At 38.8% G+C, this 17,008-nt stretch overlaps 1 protein-coding gene and 2 non-coding genes across 5 annotated transcripts; all 3 read right to left on the bottom strand.

The window, feature by feature from the left end:
* Positions 1–232: 232 nt before the first annotated feature.
* Positions 233–16,922, bottom strand: KHDC4 (KH domain containing 4, pre-mRNA splicing factor). Of its 3 annotated transcripts, none has more exons than XM_029228993.1 (14): positions 16,844–16,922; positions 16,146–16,362; positions 13,159–13,287; positions 12,725–12,804; positions 11,163–11,215; positions 10,748–10,911; positions 9,440–9,651; positions 8,800–8,860; positions 7,242–7,299; positions 6,747–7,000; positions 4,827–4,988; positions 3,803–3,915; positions 2,464–2,555; positions 233–1,486 (listed from the first exon to the last, which is right to left on the bottom strand). In XM_029228993.1, exons 1-14 carry the CDS (start codon positions 16,879–16,881, stop codon positions 1,287–1,289), a joined length of 1,833 nt encoding a protein of 610 aa, XP_029084826.1. In that variant the 5' UTR covers positions 16,882–16,922; the 3' UTR covers positions 233–1,286. The 3 variants fall into 3 exon arrangements, 2 of the variants coding, with proteins under 2 accessions (XP_029084826.1, XP_029084828.1); XR_003794475.1 differs by having other exon boundaries at positions 1,334–1,486; positions 3,803–3,887; XM_029228995.1 differs by lacking the exon at positions 233–1,486 and having other exon boundaries at positions 1,575–2,555; positions 3,803–3,887.
* Positions 5,882–6,015, bottom strand: LOC114900149. The gene has a single exon (XR_003794766.1). It is a non-coding gene; the product is annotated as a small nucleolar RNA SNORA42/SNORA80 family (small nucleolar RNA).
* On the bottom strand, positions 10,336–10,464 carry LOC114900153. Its single transcript, XR_003794770.1, has one exon.
* Positions 16,923–17,008: the final 86 nt, after the last annotated feature.

Here is a 17,008-nt window from a genome sequence, read left to right as displayed (position 1 = left end):
CTAGAATATCAAACTGGAAAACATCCATCACAAAAATCCTTTACATTTTCATTTTGACTTTCAAGGGTTTACTTTGGAAAGTCATAAAACTCTTGGAACTACATGCAAACTTTTGGGTCCACGTATGTATTTTTCTGATGGGGTTATGATATCATTATGCTATGAGTAAAAAAGTTTACGAATTTTAGCGTATGGATGGGTTGTAGAAGAAAGAACAGAGAAACCACAAGCAGAATATTTATACATTTATTTATAATGAAATTATGGTCTAAATATTTACAACATAGAGGAAACCAGAGGATACGTTTATACAAAGCCAGCCTGCAAAGTATTCAAATGTGCAAAAATGACAGTTCGGTATCTCAAACTACTCCTGGTTCAGCAGACTAGCTCCTTCACTTTCACACATCAATATTTGATACAAAAAAGTTCTTTTGGCAAAACCTGTAATGCCAAGAAAAAGGACAAGTTGCAATTTCAGTCACTAAGTCCACCATTCTATTGCAAGCAGTCAAATCTCTCTATTTTAGCTGCAACCAGTTCTGAGAGAGACAGACCACTGGGTTTCATTTCTGTGATGAGTTCTGACCAGCTTTTGATCAAGTAGTTGTCTCTGACCCAGCTGAAGACAATGAGCTTAGACGGGCAATAAAAACAGCAACGGCTATCTGAGACAAGAATGCCTGAAGGTGCCAGCTTTGGATCATCCCAATGGAAAAAAAAACCTTCACTATCCCAGGATCCAGCTGTATCCAACAGTTTCAAATTAGTAAAACCACATTTTCCAAAACAAAGAATCCAAAAATGAAACAGGGATGAGGAGGTTCTTAGATTTAAGCACTGAAAGGATGGATGGTCTTAAAATCATTTCCCCACTAATAAATAGTAAGGCTTTGTATGTAACCAGTTATTATCAAAATTCACAAAACAGTAGTAAAATACAAATAAAACTTGCTTTACGTCAGAATAGGGGCTATTCATTTGGAAAAGGCTGGACCAGGTAAAGGGTATACTGGAATGACCCTGTTGAACAAGCACATTTCACCAACTGTTAAAAAGCTTCTGAGACAAATTTGTGATTCTAAGTAAATTTTAACAGATGCTATGCCACGGCAGAAATAAGGATGTTTTAAAAAGAATGCAACCCCTTTAAGAAAGGGGACACTCATCTCTGACTTCTGCAAAGGTCCAAGATGGTTCCCAGTACAGGCCCCAGTCTTGTTAAATCAAATGCATGCATTATTGCTAAAGAGTCACCGAGGCTCAAAACTCTGCTCCACTGTTGCCTATGGAGCCATCCAGAATGGCATCTGTTGTTTAGCTCGTGGTTGTGATGAAGGGTACTGATATCCCAAACTCCAGCCCTGTGGAAAACTACTTGCATTTTTATGACCTCCGTGTTCCTCCTCTTCGTCAGATGAATCTGCAGCATAAGCCACCAAGCCAAATCCCTTCTCTGTAGTTTTCATCTTCTTGACTGGATAATCTAGAAGAGAGAAAAACAACCCCAACCCCATTCCCCGCCAAGAAAAAAAAAAAAAAAAAAAAAAAAACCACAAACCCGTTAACCAAAAAAAAAAAAAAAAAAAAAAAAGATAATACCATAAATTCGTTAATTAAAAAAAAGATGTTAATTGTAAGTGGTTAATTGGACACCATTTTGAGGTCACAGGGTCAACGGTCACCCAAAAACGTTGAAGATCACACGAAAAACAGCACCAGCATCAGCAAATGTGAATCCACCAGAACCATGTAAGAAAGCAGAGAAAGAAAAAAGAAACACACACACACACACACAAAAAAAAAAAAAAAAAAAGAAAAAAGAAAAAAAAAGGAAAGTTAGCAAGTGAGTCTCTGGAGGCTGATATTTCACCTTTTAAAGAGTTAAAAGAAAAGAAGAAAAGAAAAAAAATGTATTTTCTTCTGTTCACTTTTATTATGACTACAGGCAAAGAACAAAAATAATCCCATTTATGGACCTCTCCAGGATTTAGAGTTCTGGGATACTAAGAAGCAACATTTTTAAAAGCAGCCACTGGCTGACCATTCCCAACCAATAAATAGAGTTATAAGGGGAGATGGTGGCTCAGCTCCCAACACAAAGAAAAATCTTTAAGTCTGTATCAGATTATCTCCAGGTATTCAAAACAACAAAGGCAACAAAATTTTGAAATGACCTACCAATCATTACTTTTTCCTAGGGTTTTAATGTCACTGATGCTATGTATAAAATATAAGTCGACTGACTCTTTTCTAGACACACGTCGGTTGAAAATAAAAGGCTGTGTAACTATATGCTGTCCTTATAAATAAAAAAAAAAAGTATTCTCATTAGCCAGTAGATTACAGAGGTTGGATTAAACATCTGAATGAGTCACACCTGAATGAACATCAGGTTAGAAAACCAATAGTTTAAGACCAGTCTTAGCCATTCCCTTGCTCCCCCAGCTACACCTTACTCACCATGACTCCCTGTTAAAGTCCCAGACCCATTCCTTTCATCAGATTCTGTTTTTATTCCAGTCACTGGAAAGGCTGGTGGAGGCATCAACTGCCTGTTAAAAGAAAAAGTTAAATAATTTTTCAGACAAATTCAAACAATTTCAACATCTCCAGTAGATAAGAAGTAGAATAACAATATAGTCTGCAAATAATCTTTCAAGTTCAGTTTAACTATTAACTTCAACCCTTTCCACCTGACTCCCCTACTCTTCAAGCTGTTATCAAGTTGTAAGATTAGGAAATTCCCTGGCAGTCCAGTGGTTAGGACTCCACACTTCCACTGCCAGGGGCCCGGGTTCCATCCCTAGTCAGGGAACTAAGATCCGCAAGCCAAGCAGTGCGGCCAAAAAAAAAAAAAAGAAAAAAAGTAAGATTATAAGGATATAATAGAATGAATTATATGAATGAAATAGATACAACAGAGAACTATATTTAATATTATGTAATAACCTATAAGGAAAAAGAATCTGAAAAAAAATAGGTATGTAGGTATACACAACTGAATCACTTTGCTGTACACTTGAAAATTAACACATTGTAAATCAACTACACTTCAAAAAAACCAAAAAAGTCAAAATAAAGAAGAAGAAAAAAATGAGATCTTTTCAATGCAAATTATCTCTGTCATGACCTGAAAGTAATTGTGTTAACTGTTTGATTTGTATGGATATGCCTTTGTATACTTTCAATTACATGTAAAACATGGTCTGTCCATTAATGGAATTTGCCGGTCACATTACATATTTCTAGGCAGTTTATAAAATGATGCACCAAGAATTAAAGTATGATATTCTCACTTAAGAAATGAAAAAAAATAGATATAACAGAATGAATGAATAAGACAGAATGAACTGTTGTGATAAGTCAGCTCCATCTTATGAAGGCTAACATAATACAGGAAAGGAGAATTCAAGCACTGGATGGCAGGCTGGACTCCCATCCAAGCACCTGCATCAGTGATATTCTATGATTCTTAGTAGCAAAAATGGTGTAACACTTCTTTTACTGTCTATCCTTAGGAGAGTGTCTAAGACTCAGACAATAAAAGTAAAGGAAGATAGGTGAATAATCAAATACTGAATTATTCAAGGCTGAGTATAACTGCTTTTAAGACTGTGTAAGGGATATCATATTTTCCATTACTGCATCAATTACAACAAACAGGAGCTTGTTTGATCCAAATGATTTCATTCCAGTTTCAGAACATGGAAGCTCATAGCAACAATCATTATGCACATTAATAGTACAAAAAAATGACATCTGAATGTATTCATATATAATTATGTTACAACCAACTTACCTGTCCCTCTCTCGCTCTTTGCCTGAGGAACTTGCCGGCTTCGATCCTGCACCTTCAATCTCATTCTGACCGGAGAAGCCTGTACCTAAATTAGTCATATGAATGGGTCCATGCTATGAGCAGAAAAATACAGTGGCATTAGCAAATCTACAACTGCTGTATTGACTTTAGCTCCTTAATGTAACTGTCAAGTGCTTCATCTTTCTGATAAATTGCAGTAAGCTGCACTACATAGTTCTTTGGCATTTGGAGTGTAACTATAGTTTGAGTAGAGACTGTTATTTTTCTCTGTAGGACTTGGTTAGGGATGTTGTGACTCACTATGCTATGTCTGTGTTCAACTATCTATGACTTAACTGATTTGTATAAATCTAGTTATAAACTACAAAAATGCTCCAAAGTTTGTTTCAAAGAATGCTTCAAGGATTCTGGCAAAAAAGGTGCTTCTCCTGATAAAACAAAATTGCACCGAAATTATATATTTTAATAATCTTAAAAAAACTCATTAGTGAATGACTACGTACATGCACAGAATCACTGCATTTCTGGCTATCTTTTTTTAGGGGTGTAGGAATTGGAGAAAGACATCATCCTCTTTTTTAGGAAGGAAAAACAGAACACTAAGTTGAAAGCCAAGGTTTTAAATACAAACCATATACTGGTAGAATAACAGTTCTTCCCTACACATTTCACTACAAGCTATCAGAGGCTTTCAAGAGTCTGCTGTATAAAGAGGAAGTGCAGAATTCTACAGAACTTCAGATGCTAGTCATAGGAGACTTCTCTCTAGGCGGAGAGCTTTGTACTCTCTTATCACACTGACCCCAAAGACAAAACCCACCCAAAGGGAATCACTCTTGCTTTAAATTAATCCCCAAGGATAAATACCTAATCTAAATGGATTCCAGAAAGCAGAAATCCCAGTACTGGGAGGACAGTGGATACAGATGTGAATTTATCTTTCTTTAAAGGGAGAATACAGTAAGATAAGATGAGGAAAGTAAGACAGGATATTTTATTTAACCTGGTATCCAAGAAGTCCAGATTCTCGTTCATCTGGTAGCTCCTCTGTGAATCGCCTCTTCTGTGCCTGAGGTTGACTTGGGAGTGGGGGCGGGGGCGGGGGGCCAGCAGGCAAGGCAGTTTTGACAGGAGCAGCAGGAATAAAAGGCCCACTCATCGGACTCTGGGACCAAAACAAACCAAGGAGGAAAAAAGTGTGAGAATGTCCAACTAACAAGTAACTAAAGGATGATTAAAATATACTTTAATGATCAGTATGTTTCATATGAATCCTTCATCTTCTGGTCCTAAGTTTCCTTCATGTATAATGTGGTAACAGTATCACCTAATGTGGTAACAGTATCACCTAGTCTTCCTACCTTCATGGTAGGAAAACATGAAATTGACAAACTCGACAGCGCTTTGAACTCTCAGGAAAAACCTGATGCACATTTTGGCCATTAGGAGCAAACATGATCATTAACAAACAGTAGATACTCCAGCCACTTACTTAGTTCAGAAGTTCTCAAACAAGAACATTCTCTTATTTAAAGCCCTTTAATCAATGTGATTAGCTCTTTCTGGATCATAAATGCTGCTAATGCTTGTGGCAAAGGCAACTTCATCTATCACTTCCATGGGTAAGTTGTTATGTCAAGAGCAAGTCTAATGTTTTAAGAGTTTGTTCCCAAAAGGAAAAGATAGATATATTAGAGAAAACAAGCACTTCTAAAAGGAAAACTCTCATTAGTAACAGCTAATATTTATTGACTGCTTGCTTAACCCTTGCAACTCTTTGAGATATGATCATTATGTCCATTTTGCATATAAGGAAAACCAAAGCCTGGATAGACTAAGTTCTATCCCAAGATCACATAGCTCAAGAATGGCGAAGGACCCTGCAAGTCTACCTCTAAACCCCAACTCTTACCCACTTTGCCACACTGCTTCCTAATTACAAAAGGATGTGGCTCAAAACTGCAGAACTATAGCTATGCCTAAATATAAAAGTCATAAAATAATTATGACTAGGGGACCACAAACAGAAGTGAGTTCGGAAGCCCATTTTTGGTTTCACACTGTACAACCCCCTTCAGTGCTCACAGCCCACTGGTAAGGAGGCTGGGCAATGGTTCGAGGCTGCAATTTACTCTGGCATGGGTACACTATGAGAGGCCCACAGAGGACCCGCCATAAATCCATCGCCATGCTTCCATTAGTCTCTCCCCTGCCTCTAAGAAGGACTGTACATAATCTAGATAAGCTGGCTACTGACTCTTTTCCTAAAATTCTAGTTTCTTACCCAGCTTCAGAAATATATACCAGCATTTATAATCCTTGAGTTTGGAAAGTACATTATCTCTTGGCCTAGGAACACCTGTGTATGGTATAACATTTCTTCTAAGATTAGTAAATCAGTTCCAATCATTTAGATGAGTGCGGTACGCCAGCCTTTCTCCATGAGAACTTTCCTAACACTGCAAGGCCGGGGACAGGCAAACTATGGTTCTGGCCTACCTATTTTTGTAAATCAAGTTTTACTGGAACCCAGCCATGCTCGTTCATTTGGTATTGTCTGCGGCAGCTTTTGCACTACAGCAACAAGAGTGCAGTAGTTATGACAGAGACTGTATGGCCCACAAAGCCTAAAATATTTACCATCCAGCCCTTCATAGAAAGCTTGGCATCTCTTGCTCTAAAGTTGTATTTGGTGGCAAGAGTTATGAAACTGACTGCAAACTTTAGGATGAATACACACATGTACACTCTACTCCAAAGTATTCAGGTAGTTTGGTGGTAGGAACACAGGAAAAAGACAATAGGTAAAAAAAATACGTCACATTCCACATTACTTCTAAATAATACCACCAGCTTTCCACCCGTTCCCTGCCCCGATTTTTCCTAATTCAACGGTCTAATGTATCATATCCTGGCATCCTACCTGTCCAGTGCTAGCTGGAGGCTGCACTTGTGTTATCGGGTATTGTGTTGGCACAGGTGGAACTCCAGTAGGTAATGCTGGCAAGACTCCAGGTGCCAAAGAAACAGCTGGTGGCACTATGCTTGGTACTCCGTAGGGAGGTTGAACTGGCTGCTGAGGAGGGGGAACAACAGGGTAACCAGACTGATAGCCATTGGATGGATAATATGGTGGCTGAGGAGGGACACTACTTATAGCAGAGGGTTGTGTATAGCCTGAGGGGGAAGAAAAAAAGTGTTTAATCAGCTGCAGCAGAATGAGACATTTTTGCTGAACATTAAACTTAATCTCTAGGGAAGAAAACTACTGAGGCACAAATGGCTTTCCAAATTACCCTAAGTTAAAGGGAACATTATTAGTGCCCTGGCACAGTTAATCTAGCCTCAAGTATCATATTTTATACATCAATATCACTAGCAAAATATTTTTTAGTTGAACACTTCAAGACATACACACCTGGTAAAGGTACAGCAGTATTAATCTGATTCACAAATCTAGAGTACTCAGCATGAACCTGAAAGTGAAGGGAAAACAAATCAATACGGAACAGACCCAATTCACTGAGTTATGTATAAGGATATATAATTCTAAAATCAAAGTAATTAGGAATTAAAACATTTCCACTGATGTTTCAATCAAATTTAGACTTGTTTAATCTAAATTTTAATAAGGCACACCTATAAATTATTAGGCCAGGTTTTGGGAACCAGGGGCATGGACATCAGGAGCATCCTAACTCCCCCCCTCCCACAAACTGACCCAATTCTGGGGTACAAAATCATTCAGAGAGCCACAGAAATTAGGCAGTTAGGAAATTTCTAAGTTGTCTGTATAACTGTAGAGAAGTCATTCATTCTTTTATTTACTGGGTAATTTGCCCTCAAGGAGCTCATGGTTTAATGAAGGTTTAGTACTTCCCCTGTCCAGTTCTTTATTATAAGCATCTAAGTCCAACTTCAAGTGGCAACAAAGAAAAAGAAGGGGAATGGTCAAGGAAGTTATATGGTACAAGGGTGGTAAATCAGGTTACCCCACAAAAGCAAAGAAAACAATAGATTCTTCCCAAAAAGCTTAACACCAAATACCTTAACCAAATAACACAAGGTTGAACATATTCAACCACCAAACCTGATTTCCTTTAGGTGCTATAAAAACAGCCCTATGGTTTCTCTTCTGGTTATTTGATTATAGAATAAAAAGAATGGATAATTAAACCAATTATCCCAAAGGCACTGCTAACTGGTTTTAAATTATTATAGCTCCACCCTTACTTTAGCTAAAGCTACTATTAAATTTGGAATGTGCATCATAAACAACTTGACCAGGATTAATAGTAGTATTTAAATAACTGACAACAATGAGATTTTATGACTCTATATACTAGAAATTTCATACTGAAATAGCTCCTGAAGAAGAAATGCAAGCCAACTGTGACCCTGGCTAGGGGAGTTTGACTTCCTTATAGAGAATATTAGTTGCCAGAATAATGTAGAAGTTTGAATAGTGTTGTTCCCACCCACCACCAAATTCTTGTCTGCCCAGAACCTCGGAATATGACCTCAATTGGAAACAAGGTTTTGCAGATGGAGATCATTAAGATGCAGTCACACTGGATTAGGGTGGGCCCTAAAACCAATGACGGTTATCCTTACAAGAAGAGATAGACACAGAGATACAGGGAAGAAGGCCAGGTGAAGATGGAGGCAGAGCTATGCTGACACAAGGCAAAGAATGCCAAGGACTGCAGGTAATCATAAGAAGCTAGCAGAGAGGAATGGGATGGACTCTCCCTCAGAGCATTCAGAAGGAACCACCCTGCCCACACCTTGATTTTGGACTTCTGGCTTCCTGAACTACGAGAGAATAAATGTCTGTTGTTTTAAGTCATCCAGTTTGTGGTAATTTGATATGGCAGGCCTAGGAAACTAATACAGGTAGAAAAATAGCTAAGACACACAGTCCAAAATGGCAGTAGATCTCCTAGATGAGTTTCAGACAGATAAATACAACTCACTGTTTGCAAGAGATTCTCACAGAGCTTCTTGGCAGCAGCCAGGCCTTCTGGTTTGGGATGACTGCAAAGACATAAGAACCAAGAAATTTGAAGGGGAGAAAAAGAAAAGATACAGAATTCTGCTTCCACTTTGTATGCTGTTTTATAAATGTAATATATTCAATATAGCACAAATCTAAGTTTCTGAGAAACACGAAATAGGAACACAAAAATTAAGTCATTTAAGCCCTTCAAGATATAACTAATATCGTTACCCAAATGTTATTGGTCTTCTTCTCTGAGTTATGGTACTTCTTGATATAAAGAAAAGATATTTGAAGGTCATTAAAATTACTATAAGATGTATTAATACTCTCATAGGTTTAAATGAAAGTTATTTTAGGCTTATCACAGGTCATTTTATGATCACAGACCCTTATAAAACCCTTATAAAACCCAAGGATTTGAATACTAAAAAAACCAATTCCACCTCTTAATTCAGCTTTTATTAACTAATTACAAAGTGATTACTGCTATATTTACTTAAGTTCCTTATGTTATTACTTATTAAGCCCATTTTCTCTTGCTCCTTTTGAATCATTCCTGCCTGTACTGATCAGCTGACAAGTATCCAAAAATCTTCAGCCCCATCCATCCATACCTGATGTAAATGTACATAGGTTCAAAAGCTTCTCGGCCAGATGCTGGTTCAATGCAGCCTGAACCTTTCCCTCGCAGGAAGACTTTGGCACCCGTTTCAATCTGAATGTGCTGCAAATAGGAGCAGCCTGGACCTTCCACTTTCTCCTTGACGTTAAAAGTGGGCACAGCATGTTCTAGACCCACGAATAATTTATCTTGAACATAATGCATCTGTAGAAGAATAGAATACCTCAAATTAAACAGAGAATACATAATTAAAACCTAATCTTGGGGCTTCCCTGGTGGCGCAGTGGTTGAGAACCTGCCTGCCAATGCAGGGGACATGGGTTCGAGCCCTGGTCTGGGAAGATCCCACATGCCACGGAGCAACTAGGCCCGTGAGCCACAACTACTGAGCCTGCGCGTCTGGAGCCTGTGCTCCGCAACAAGAGAGGCCACGATAGTGAGAGGCCCGCGCACCGCGATGAAGAGTGGCCCCCGCTTCCCACAACTGGAGAAAGCCCTCGCACAGAAACGAAGACCCAGCACAGCCATAAATAAATAAATTAATTAAAAAAAAAAAAAAAGAATTAAAAAAAAACAAAAAAATCTAATCTTGAAAATTATCATGCAAAATACTTTAATCCTCCAGATACTTTCAATCACTTCCAGAATAAACACCCCCCTATAATTTCTACCATGAGCCTAAAAAATAAACCCTATCAAGTAGCTTAATTTAAATGCAAACTACATATTCCATGGATATACCTACAACATTAACACCTTACTCTGTTCAGTGAAATCTATTTAAGAGGTGAAAACCCAAGATTCAATACTGAGTAAGCATACCTATTTACCCCAACTGATGTAAGTTAACAAGAAACAGCAAAGACAGTCTACTGTAAAACTGGACTAAAATGTTGGGTAGTACAGTCAGCCCTGGGATGTTCTCCAATAAGGGCTGCTCTCTCCAACCCTTTTTTCTAGGAGGATTGTATCAGCAGAGTCTTGCTTCATCAGACTCAGCCTTCTTAGTCCTCCAGTTGCCATCAAGTTTACAAATTTAAATCAAACCACTAACTTCAAAATGTACAGCGTGTGTACTCTTTGATCTATCAATCCCTTTTCTAGAATGTGTCAGTATAAAGAGATGTGTGTTCAGAAGTTCACTACCCCTCAGAAACCTAAATGGTCCATTAATAGGATATCAATGGCGGTAACTTTCAGATTGGAATTTCAGGTTTTTCTTCATACTTTCTGTAGTATTTGGCATGTATCATTTTTACAGAAATGATAACGCTGTTAATGATCTCTCCACAAAACATACCCCTGACTGGAAGGGAGGCTTCTGGCTAACAGCTGGAGACAGCTGTGCAATGGGCGCTGGCTGGTGATAGACAGTGACTGTCGCACCGTTAAAAGTTGGACTCGTCCCTGTTGCAGCTTTGACCACCCCATTGGTAATAATTTCTTTGATTCGGTTTACAGCTCCTAGGGAAAAACACAGATAGTAAGATACTATACTAAAGAAATGAACGAACTGACTAGTATCCAATGGTAAACACAGGCCAATGCTCAATTACTCATGTTTTAATCCGTTTTATAGATTCCCCAAGCACATTCATGACTAGTTCATAAAGAAGAGTTAGAACAGCCATCAGGAACAAATAGTTTGCCAACTTATTACGTATAATACTTTGCCCTTCACAAAAAACAGTAGGTGAGCCAAAAACGTTACTTACTGTCCACTAATTCCCGTGTCTGGCCCTGAACATGAAGATATAATGGACGATCCCTATAAAAAGAAATATAAAATGATGATCCCAAACTGGTCACAAACAAAGGAGCCAAATGGGTCACCAAATCTAATTTGTAATGTTTCACAGAGTTTCCAAATAAGTAAAAGAGACTATATATACGAAAATGGCTGTTGCCAGTTAATTTCTAAGAACATGGTTTTACAGCTGGGGAATGAATAAACTTTGTTGGTTGCTTAAAGTTAATGGGCCCACACAGGGATCAAATATGCTCTTATGGGCTCATGAACATTAGTCTCCAGTCAACTGGATAACCCAATGTTTGGGAAGACAATTCTTTTTTGTTGGCTGTCTAATAAGTTACAAACAAACGTGCTCTTGGCTATCCAAACTAATGAGACAAGAGTGATGGTGGCATATAGATACATTTCTTTAAAAGCTCGCACCCGGGACTTCCCTGATGGCACAGTGGTTAAGAATCTGCCTGCCAATGCAGGGGACATAGGTTCGAGCCCTGGTCCAGGAAGATCTCACATGCCACGGAGCAACTAAGCCCATGCACCACTGAGCCTGTGTTCTAGAGCCCGCGAGCCACAACTACTGAGGGCCGTGCGCCTAGAGCCCGTGCTCCGCCACAAGAGAAGCCACCACAATGAGAAGTCCATGCACCACAACGAAGAGTAGCCCCCGCTCACCACAACTAGGGAAAGCCCATGCGCAGCAACAAAGACCCAACACAGCCAATCAATCAATCAATTTATAAAATAAATAAATAAAATTAAAATAAAGGCCCACACCCAACTGAGAAGACTCTTTAGATTCTAAACATAAAGTGGCTTATATTCAGATTGTGATTATAATAACGAAGAAAGTGATCACTAACCACAGAGTTAATAAAAAGCAGTAGGTAAAATATAACCGTGTTTAAAGACAAAAAAGTTCAAAACAGCAACCCTCCATATGCAAAGTTAAATATAGTCTTGGTTTGGGGTGGGGAGCAAATTTTGCCTCCTAATTATATTTAGTTTAAACCAAAGTGAAAAATGTTGCACTGCCTGAATACCTGCCCTCAAAAACTGAATAATGGAAGTAACGAAACTAAACTGAGATGAAACCTTTACATGGATAACCTACAACCTATAATCAGCATAGAGGCAATAAGGAATTTGATAAAAGGATTTTTCTAAAAGGGAGATTATGACAAAGTAGGAACCCATTTGTTGGGGGAAATACTTCCATAGAGAAAAAGTTTAGAAACGTATACATTAAACATTAACAATTATTATTTCCTTTTACACTTTACTGTAACTTATTTCCTCCAATAAAAGCATTAATTGTGAAGTAAAAAACCAAAGAGCAAGAGGAAAGAAAATAGCTGCTAACACTTAACATCTGTTTGAGACGTCCCAAATTTTGCTATAAAGCATGTGTGTGTGTGTATAGCTACTAACCAAACATATACACATATTCCCTACGAATGAAAAATATGAAGCTAATGTGAGTCCTATGTCCAACCTTTCCCCAAAGTACAGGATATGCATACACACCCTGGTCCAACTTTGGCCTTCTCCTCAGTTGTCATGAACCTCCCTCGAGTTGACACTGCAGCCCCACTAAGTCGGCTGATCTAAAAAGGAAACATTCTATTAAAAAGATGATGTGGCAACTGAGTTCAATGACAGGTAGCAGGATAGATTTTCCCCATTAATTCACTCCTCCAATAGGCAGGAATAAGTTCTCTCCTATTATCTGAAACTTTGATTCCATTGTTTTGTACTCAAACTAACTCAAGGAATTCACCCATATCTGTTTCCTTAACTTCACTAAGAAGTTCTTCCACAGTTAAACCCAATCCTGACTTCGCAGACGACGACCCAAATCCACTAATAAAAATCTGACTCCTGTTTGTGTTTAAAGGCCTTGTTTTTCCGAAACTACATCCACCCACCACCTTCCCCAAAGAGGCCTGACATCTCCACACCTCATCTTGAGTCTGTCCTCGGGTCAGCAAGTTCCTACACGTGAGAGGCACATCATTGATCTCCACTTCAGCCACCACCAGGTCATCCTTGCTTTTATTACTAGTTAGGCCTTTGCCAGGGGCTTGAAGCTACAAAAAGAGAAATTAAGATTAAAAAGTTTATATGATGAAATAAGTATCTCTTTGTTGTCCAATTTGAATCTACCCTTGCCCAAGTGCCATCACCTCCTTACCGTTCCCTTGCCTGCCTGCAAACACACCTGGAAATACTCCTTGGTCATTCTTCATAAATGAAATAAAAAGCAAACAAAACCTCACAAAAATGACATCAAGTACAGTCAATTTACTTGAAGGCCATCATCAGATTTCTCTGTAACCTTGGCCGTGTGTGCATTTTTATGACCATGTAATTACAGAAACGTTATGGAATAGAAGCTGCAATCTCCAAAAGGAAAATTAAAGGGCCAAGTTATGATGCTTTACTGCTCAGTTAGATAGCTACACGTGTAGTAAAATATAGGGTAGGGTAGAGTCCATGCACAACATGAGTCCAACAACTCATACATCTCATTTGTGTAATGGGAAGTTGCCTTTGTGCCAACGGTAGAGTCACAACACAACAAATTCAACTAATTCCATCCTTACAGTGACCTCAAATTGTATCTAATTCACATCCCTTTACTCTCTATTAAGGAAGAACAAAAGAGAATGAATGAAAAGCCGAGTAAGATCCTAAAACCTGATCTGCTTTCTCTCACTTTAAACTACAGACAAATCCACAATATTGTAAATCAACTATGCTTCAATAAAAAATAATAAAATGGAAAAAAAATGCTGTACAGCAGAAATTAGCACAACATTGTAAATCAACTATACTTCAATTTAAAAAAAAAAGAAAAAAAAAGAAAAAGAAACTACAGGGAATCCCCTGGTGGTCCAGTGATTAGGACTCCGTGCTCTCACTGATGAGGGCCCGGGTTCAATCCCTGGTTGGGGAACTAAGATCCCAAAAGCTGTGCAGCACAGCCAAAAAAATAATAATAAAATAAACTATAGGCAACTCCAGATAGCTGGATCTGAGTGTTATCTGAAAAAATTTTAACCTCAAGATGGCCTTCCCCAACCTTTAGTTACCCTGGACAGCACAAGGAAGGTAAAAAACGGGTTATTTATTTGTTCATTAGGTACATTTTCTAAAGGTGGAGGCAAACTAAACAAACTCAACAATATCTCTTTTCATTTGTTTAGACCCTTTCAGAATGCATTTACACATCTTATCTCACTGAATCCTTACGGCCACCTTTAAAGGCACATATCAGTGTTGTCCAACAGAACTTTCTGTTTTCTACTTGCCAGTCTGATATGGGTGCCACTACCCACATGTCTATCGAGCACTTGAAAATGTGGCTAACGTGACCAAGGAACTAAATCTTAAAATTTACAACCAGTAACTGGGGATTCTGGGTTTCAAACCTAGGAATTCTGATTCTAAATCCAATATTTATGCACCATGCTGCCTCCTGTTGAGTTCAATTACCATTTTAGAGATTACTTTTTAGAGAAAAAATGAGTCTAAATGATTAACATCTGTATTAAGAATTTTAACATTCAAGTATCCATTCTGTCAGTGTGCTTTTAGTATTTCCTTCTAGACCTTAGAAAGAGACAACTGACTCACACGATCTTTTCAAACCATAAAAATACAATGAATAACAAACGTCCAATTCACTAAAAGTTTTCACCAAATCCACAGAACTTGAACATTAAAGCATCCAGACAGGTGCCTACTGATAAACGATGTTGATGTTATCTACTGATAAACTGGAAGGCCAACGAATTGCATTTTCTTTCTTTTTTCCCCCCAGCTTTACTGAGGTACAACTGACAAAAATATACGTTTAAAGTGTACAACTTTATGTCTTGATATATGTATACAATGTGAAATAATCACCACAAACATACTAATTAACATATCCATCACTTCACATGAATTGCATTTTCAAACACAGAACTCATCTCTTCCCAGGTACCACGGAAGGCAATTTTAATTTAAGCCAAAATAATTTTTTTCAAAGTATAACTACAGTGGAATGGGCTGTCTTGGAACACACTTAATTCTCCAACTCCAGAGGCTTTCAAACAAAAGCTAAACACCCAATTGTCCAAGGTGACTCTGAAGTCAGACATCTGTGCCTACCATTTACAGATCTAGGACAGTTACTTTCTATTCATGAACCTAATTTTCCTTATCTATAAAGTGGTGACGATACTGCATTCCATAAAATTGTTGTAAGGATTTTTTAAGCGCAAAGCATGCATTCTAGTAATACAAATGGAACTGTACTATTTATCCTGTAGGAAGATTCTTGCATTCTATGGCAAGGTAAATTAAAGGCTTCAAAGTTCAGATCCGTTCTAGTTATAAGATTCTAATTATAACAGGAATTTTATAAAATGATTCTAATTATAACAGGAATTTTATAAAATGACCAAATAATTTCCTCAATTTGTACGAAAACAGCAAAACAACCCATATATAAATTACTCATTTTTAGTTTATGTTTAACTGCGCTTTAGTTAGGCAGTTAGGCAGTCATTAGAAATCTGAATCTACAGCTTCTAATTAGACGTGACATTTTAAAGCTCACATGATTTACCTGAATTTCTCTTTTGACTTCAGGGAAAATGTGCATGTTATCAAAAAACATATTACATCATTGCTTTAGATGACTATACAGAACTTAAGCTGAACTACGTGAACATAGACAAAACAAGCTTTTTGGTCCATACATGTAATCAGCCCAATCAAAATTGTCTCCTAATAACAAGTGACAAAATATCATCAAATATGTTCCAAAACTAAGTAATCTTTAAATTACTGTATCGCTGTTTTCTCCTTCCATAAATGCAAATTATTGAGAATTACAAGATTACAAAATAACCCCCATTAAAATTGCAATTAGCAGAATCCCCTCAACTTCAAATACCTTCTCAGCAGCATTCTGAGTTGGTTTCAGCTTTCCTTTGGCCATAAGCATGGCATTGATCTTGGCAGCCACAGCAGCAGCAGCATCCAAGGCTCCAGAGGGAGCAGCGGTGGAGCCCCCAGGGCTTCCTCCACCGCTGGTGACCTCCCCACCTGGGGTCGCTGGTGGCAGAAAGAGAAGGGGAGCTGGAGCTGGTTGGTCCCATTTGCTGCGGCGCCTACGGAAGTAAAAGGAAAATACTGGGCTCCACCAAAGCTTTCATTTATATTTTTCTCCCCTTACTACGCCTTAGCATCCCATTTTCCCTCTATCATGTTCCCTCTGCAACTTCGAATCTCCTATAGGAGCTGAAATTACCATCTCTCCTTAAATAGAAAACTATTGCAACATTTTCCCAGGGTCTCCTTCCTTTCTATTCCGTCGCCCCCATGAAAAGATTCCACTCTGTCCTATACGCCCTCGTTTTCGCCTTCCCCTTGTCTAGTCCTTTCCGAAGTCCGTGCTTTCCTCCTCTCTCTGATCCCCGCTGGCCTTTTTCAGGAGCCCCGGGCCTGCTCACCACCCTTCTCAAGAGTCCGGCTCTCCAATATGTACACTTCCCAACTAAGCGCCCCTCCACCCATACGCTGCTTCCCATGATCCCTCCGCCTCTCCTACGCCCCATGCTCGCTGCGATGCCCTCTCCCGCGGAGCTTTACCCTCCGGCTCCAGGATGTGTCGCGCTCCCCGCGGACATGGCGACCGGCTCTGATCAACCACCCGCCAACTACTCCGCTACCACCTTCCCGTCACTTCCGCCCCAACGCCCTTACGCAAAACCTCTTCCGGTCGTGAGGCAAAGCGGTTCCGGTGTAAACGTCTAT

Source organism: Monodon monoceros, unplaced genomic scaffold (genome assembly GCF_005190385.1).
Source record: "Monodon monoceros isolate NGI ecotype Baffin Bay Population unplaced genomic scaffold, NGI_Narwhal_1 Super_Scaffold_18, whole genome shotgun sequence".
Lineage (NCBI taxonomy): Eukaryota > Metazoa > Chordata > Mammalia > Artiodactyla > Monodontidae > Monodon > Monodon monoceros.
The sequence above is the reverse complement of the archived record's forward strand: the minus strand, read 5'-3'. Positions and strand labels throughout refer to the sequence as shown.

Bases quoted from the DNA above. Each gene is read 5' to 3' on its own strand.
- KHDC4 (XM_029228993.1), bottom strand. From the start codon at position 16,881: ATGTCCGCGGGGAGCGCGACACATCCTGGAGCCGGAGG. The intron at 8,861-9,439 runs GTATGGATGGAT...ATGTCTTTGCAG, and splicing joins CCTATGTACATTTACATCAG to TCATCCCAAACCAGAAGGCC. The intron at 4,989-6,746 runs GTAGGATGCCAG...TTTTGGTCCCAG, and splicing joins CTCCAGCTAGCACTGGACAG to AGTCCGATGAGTGGGCCTTT.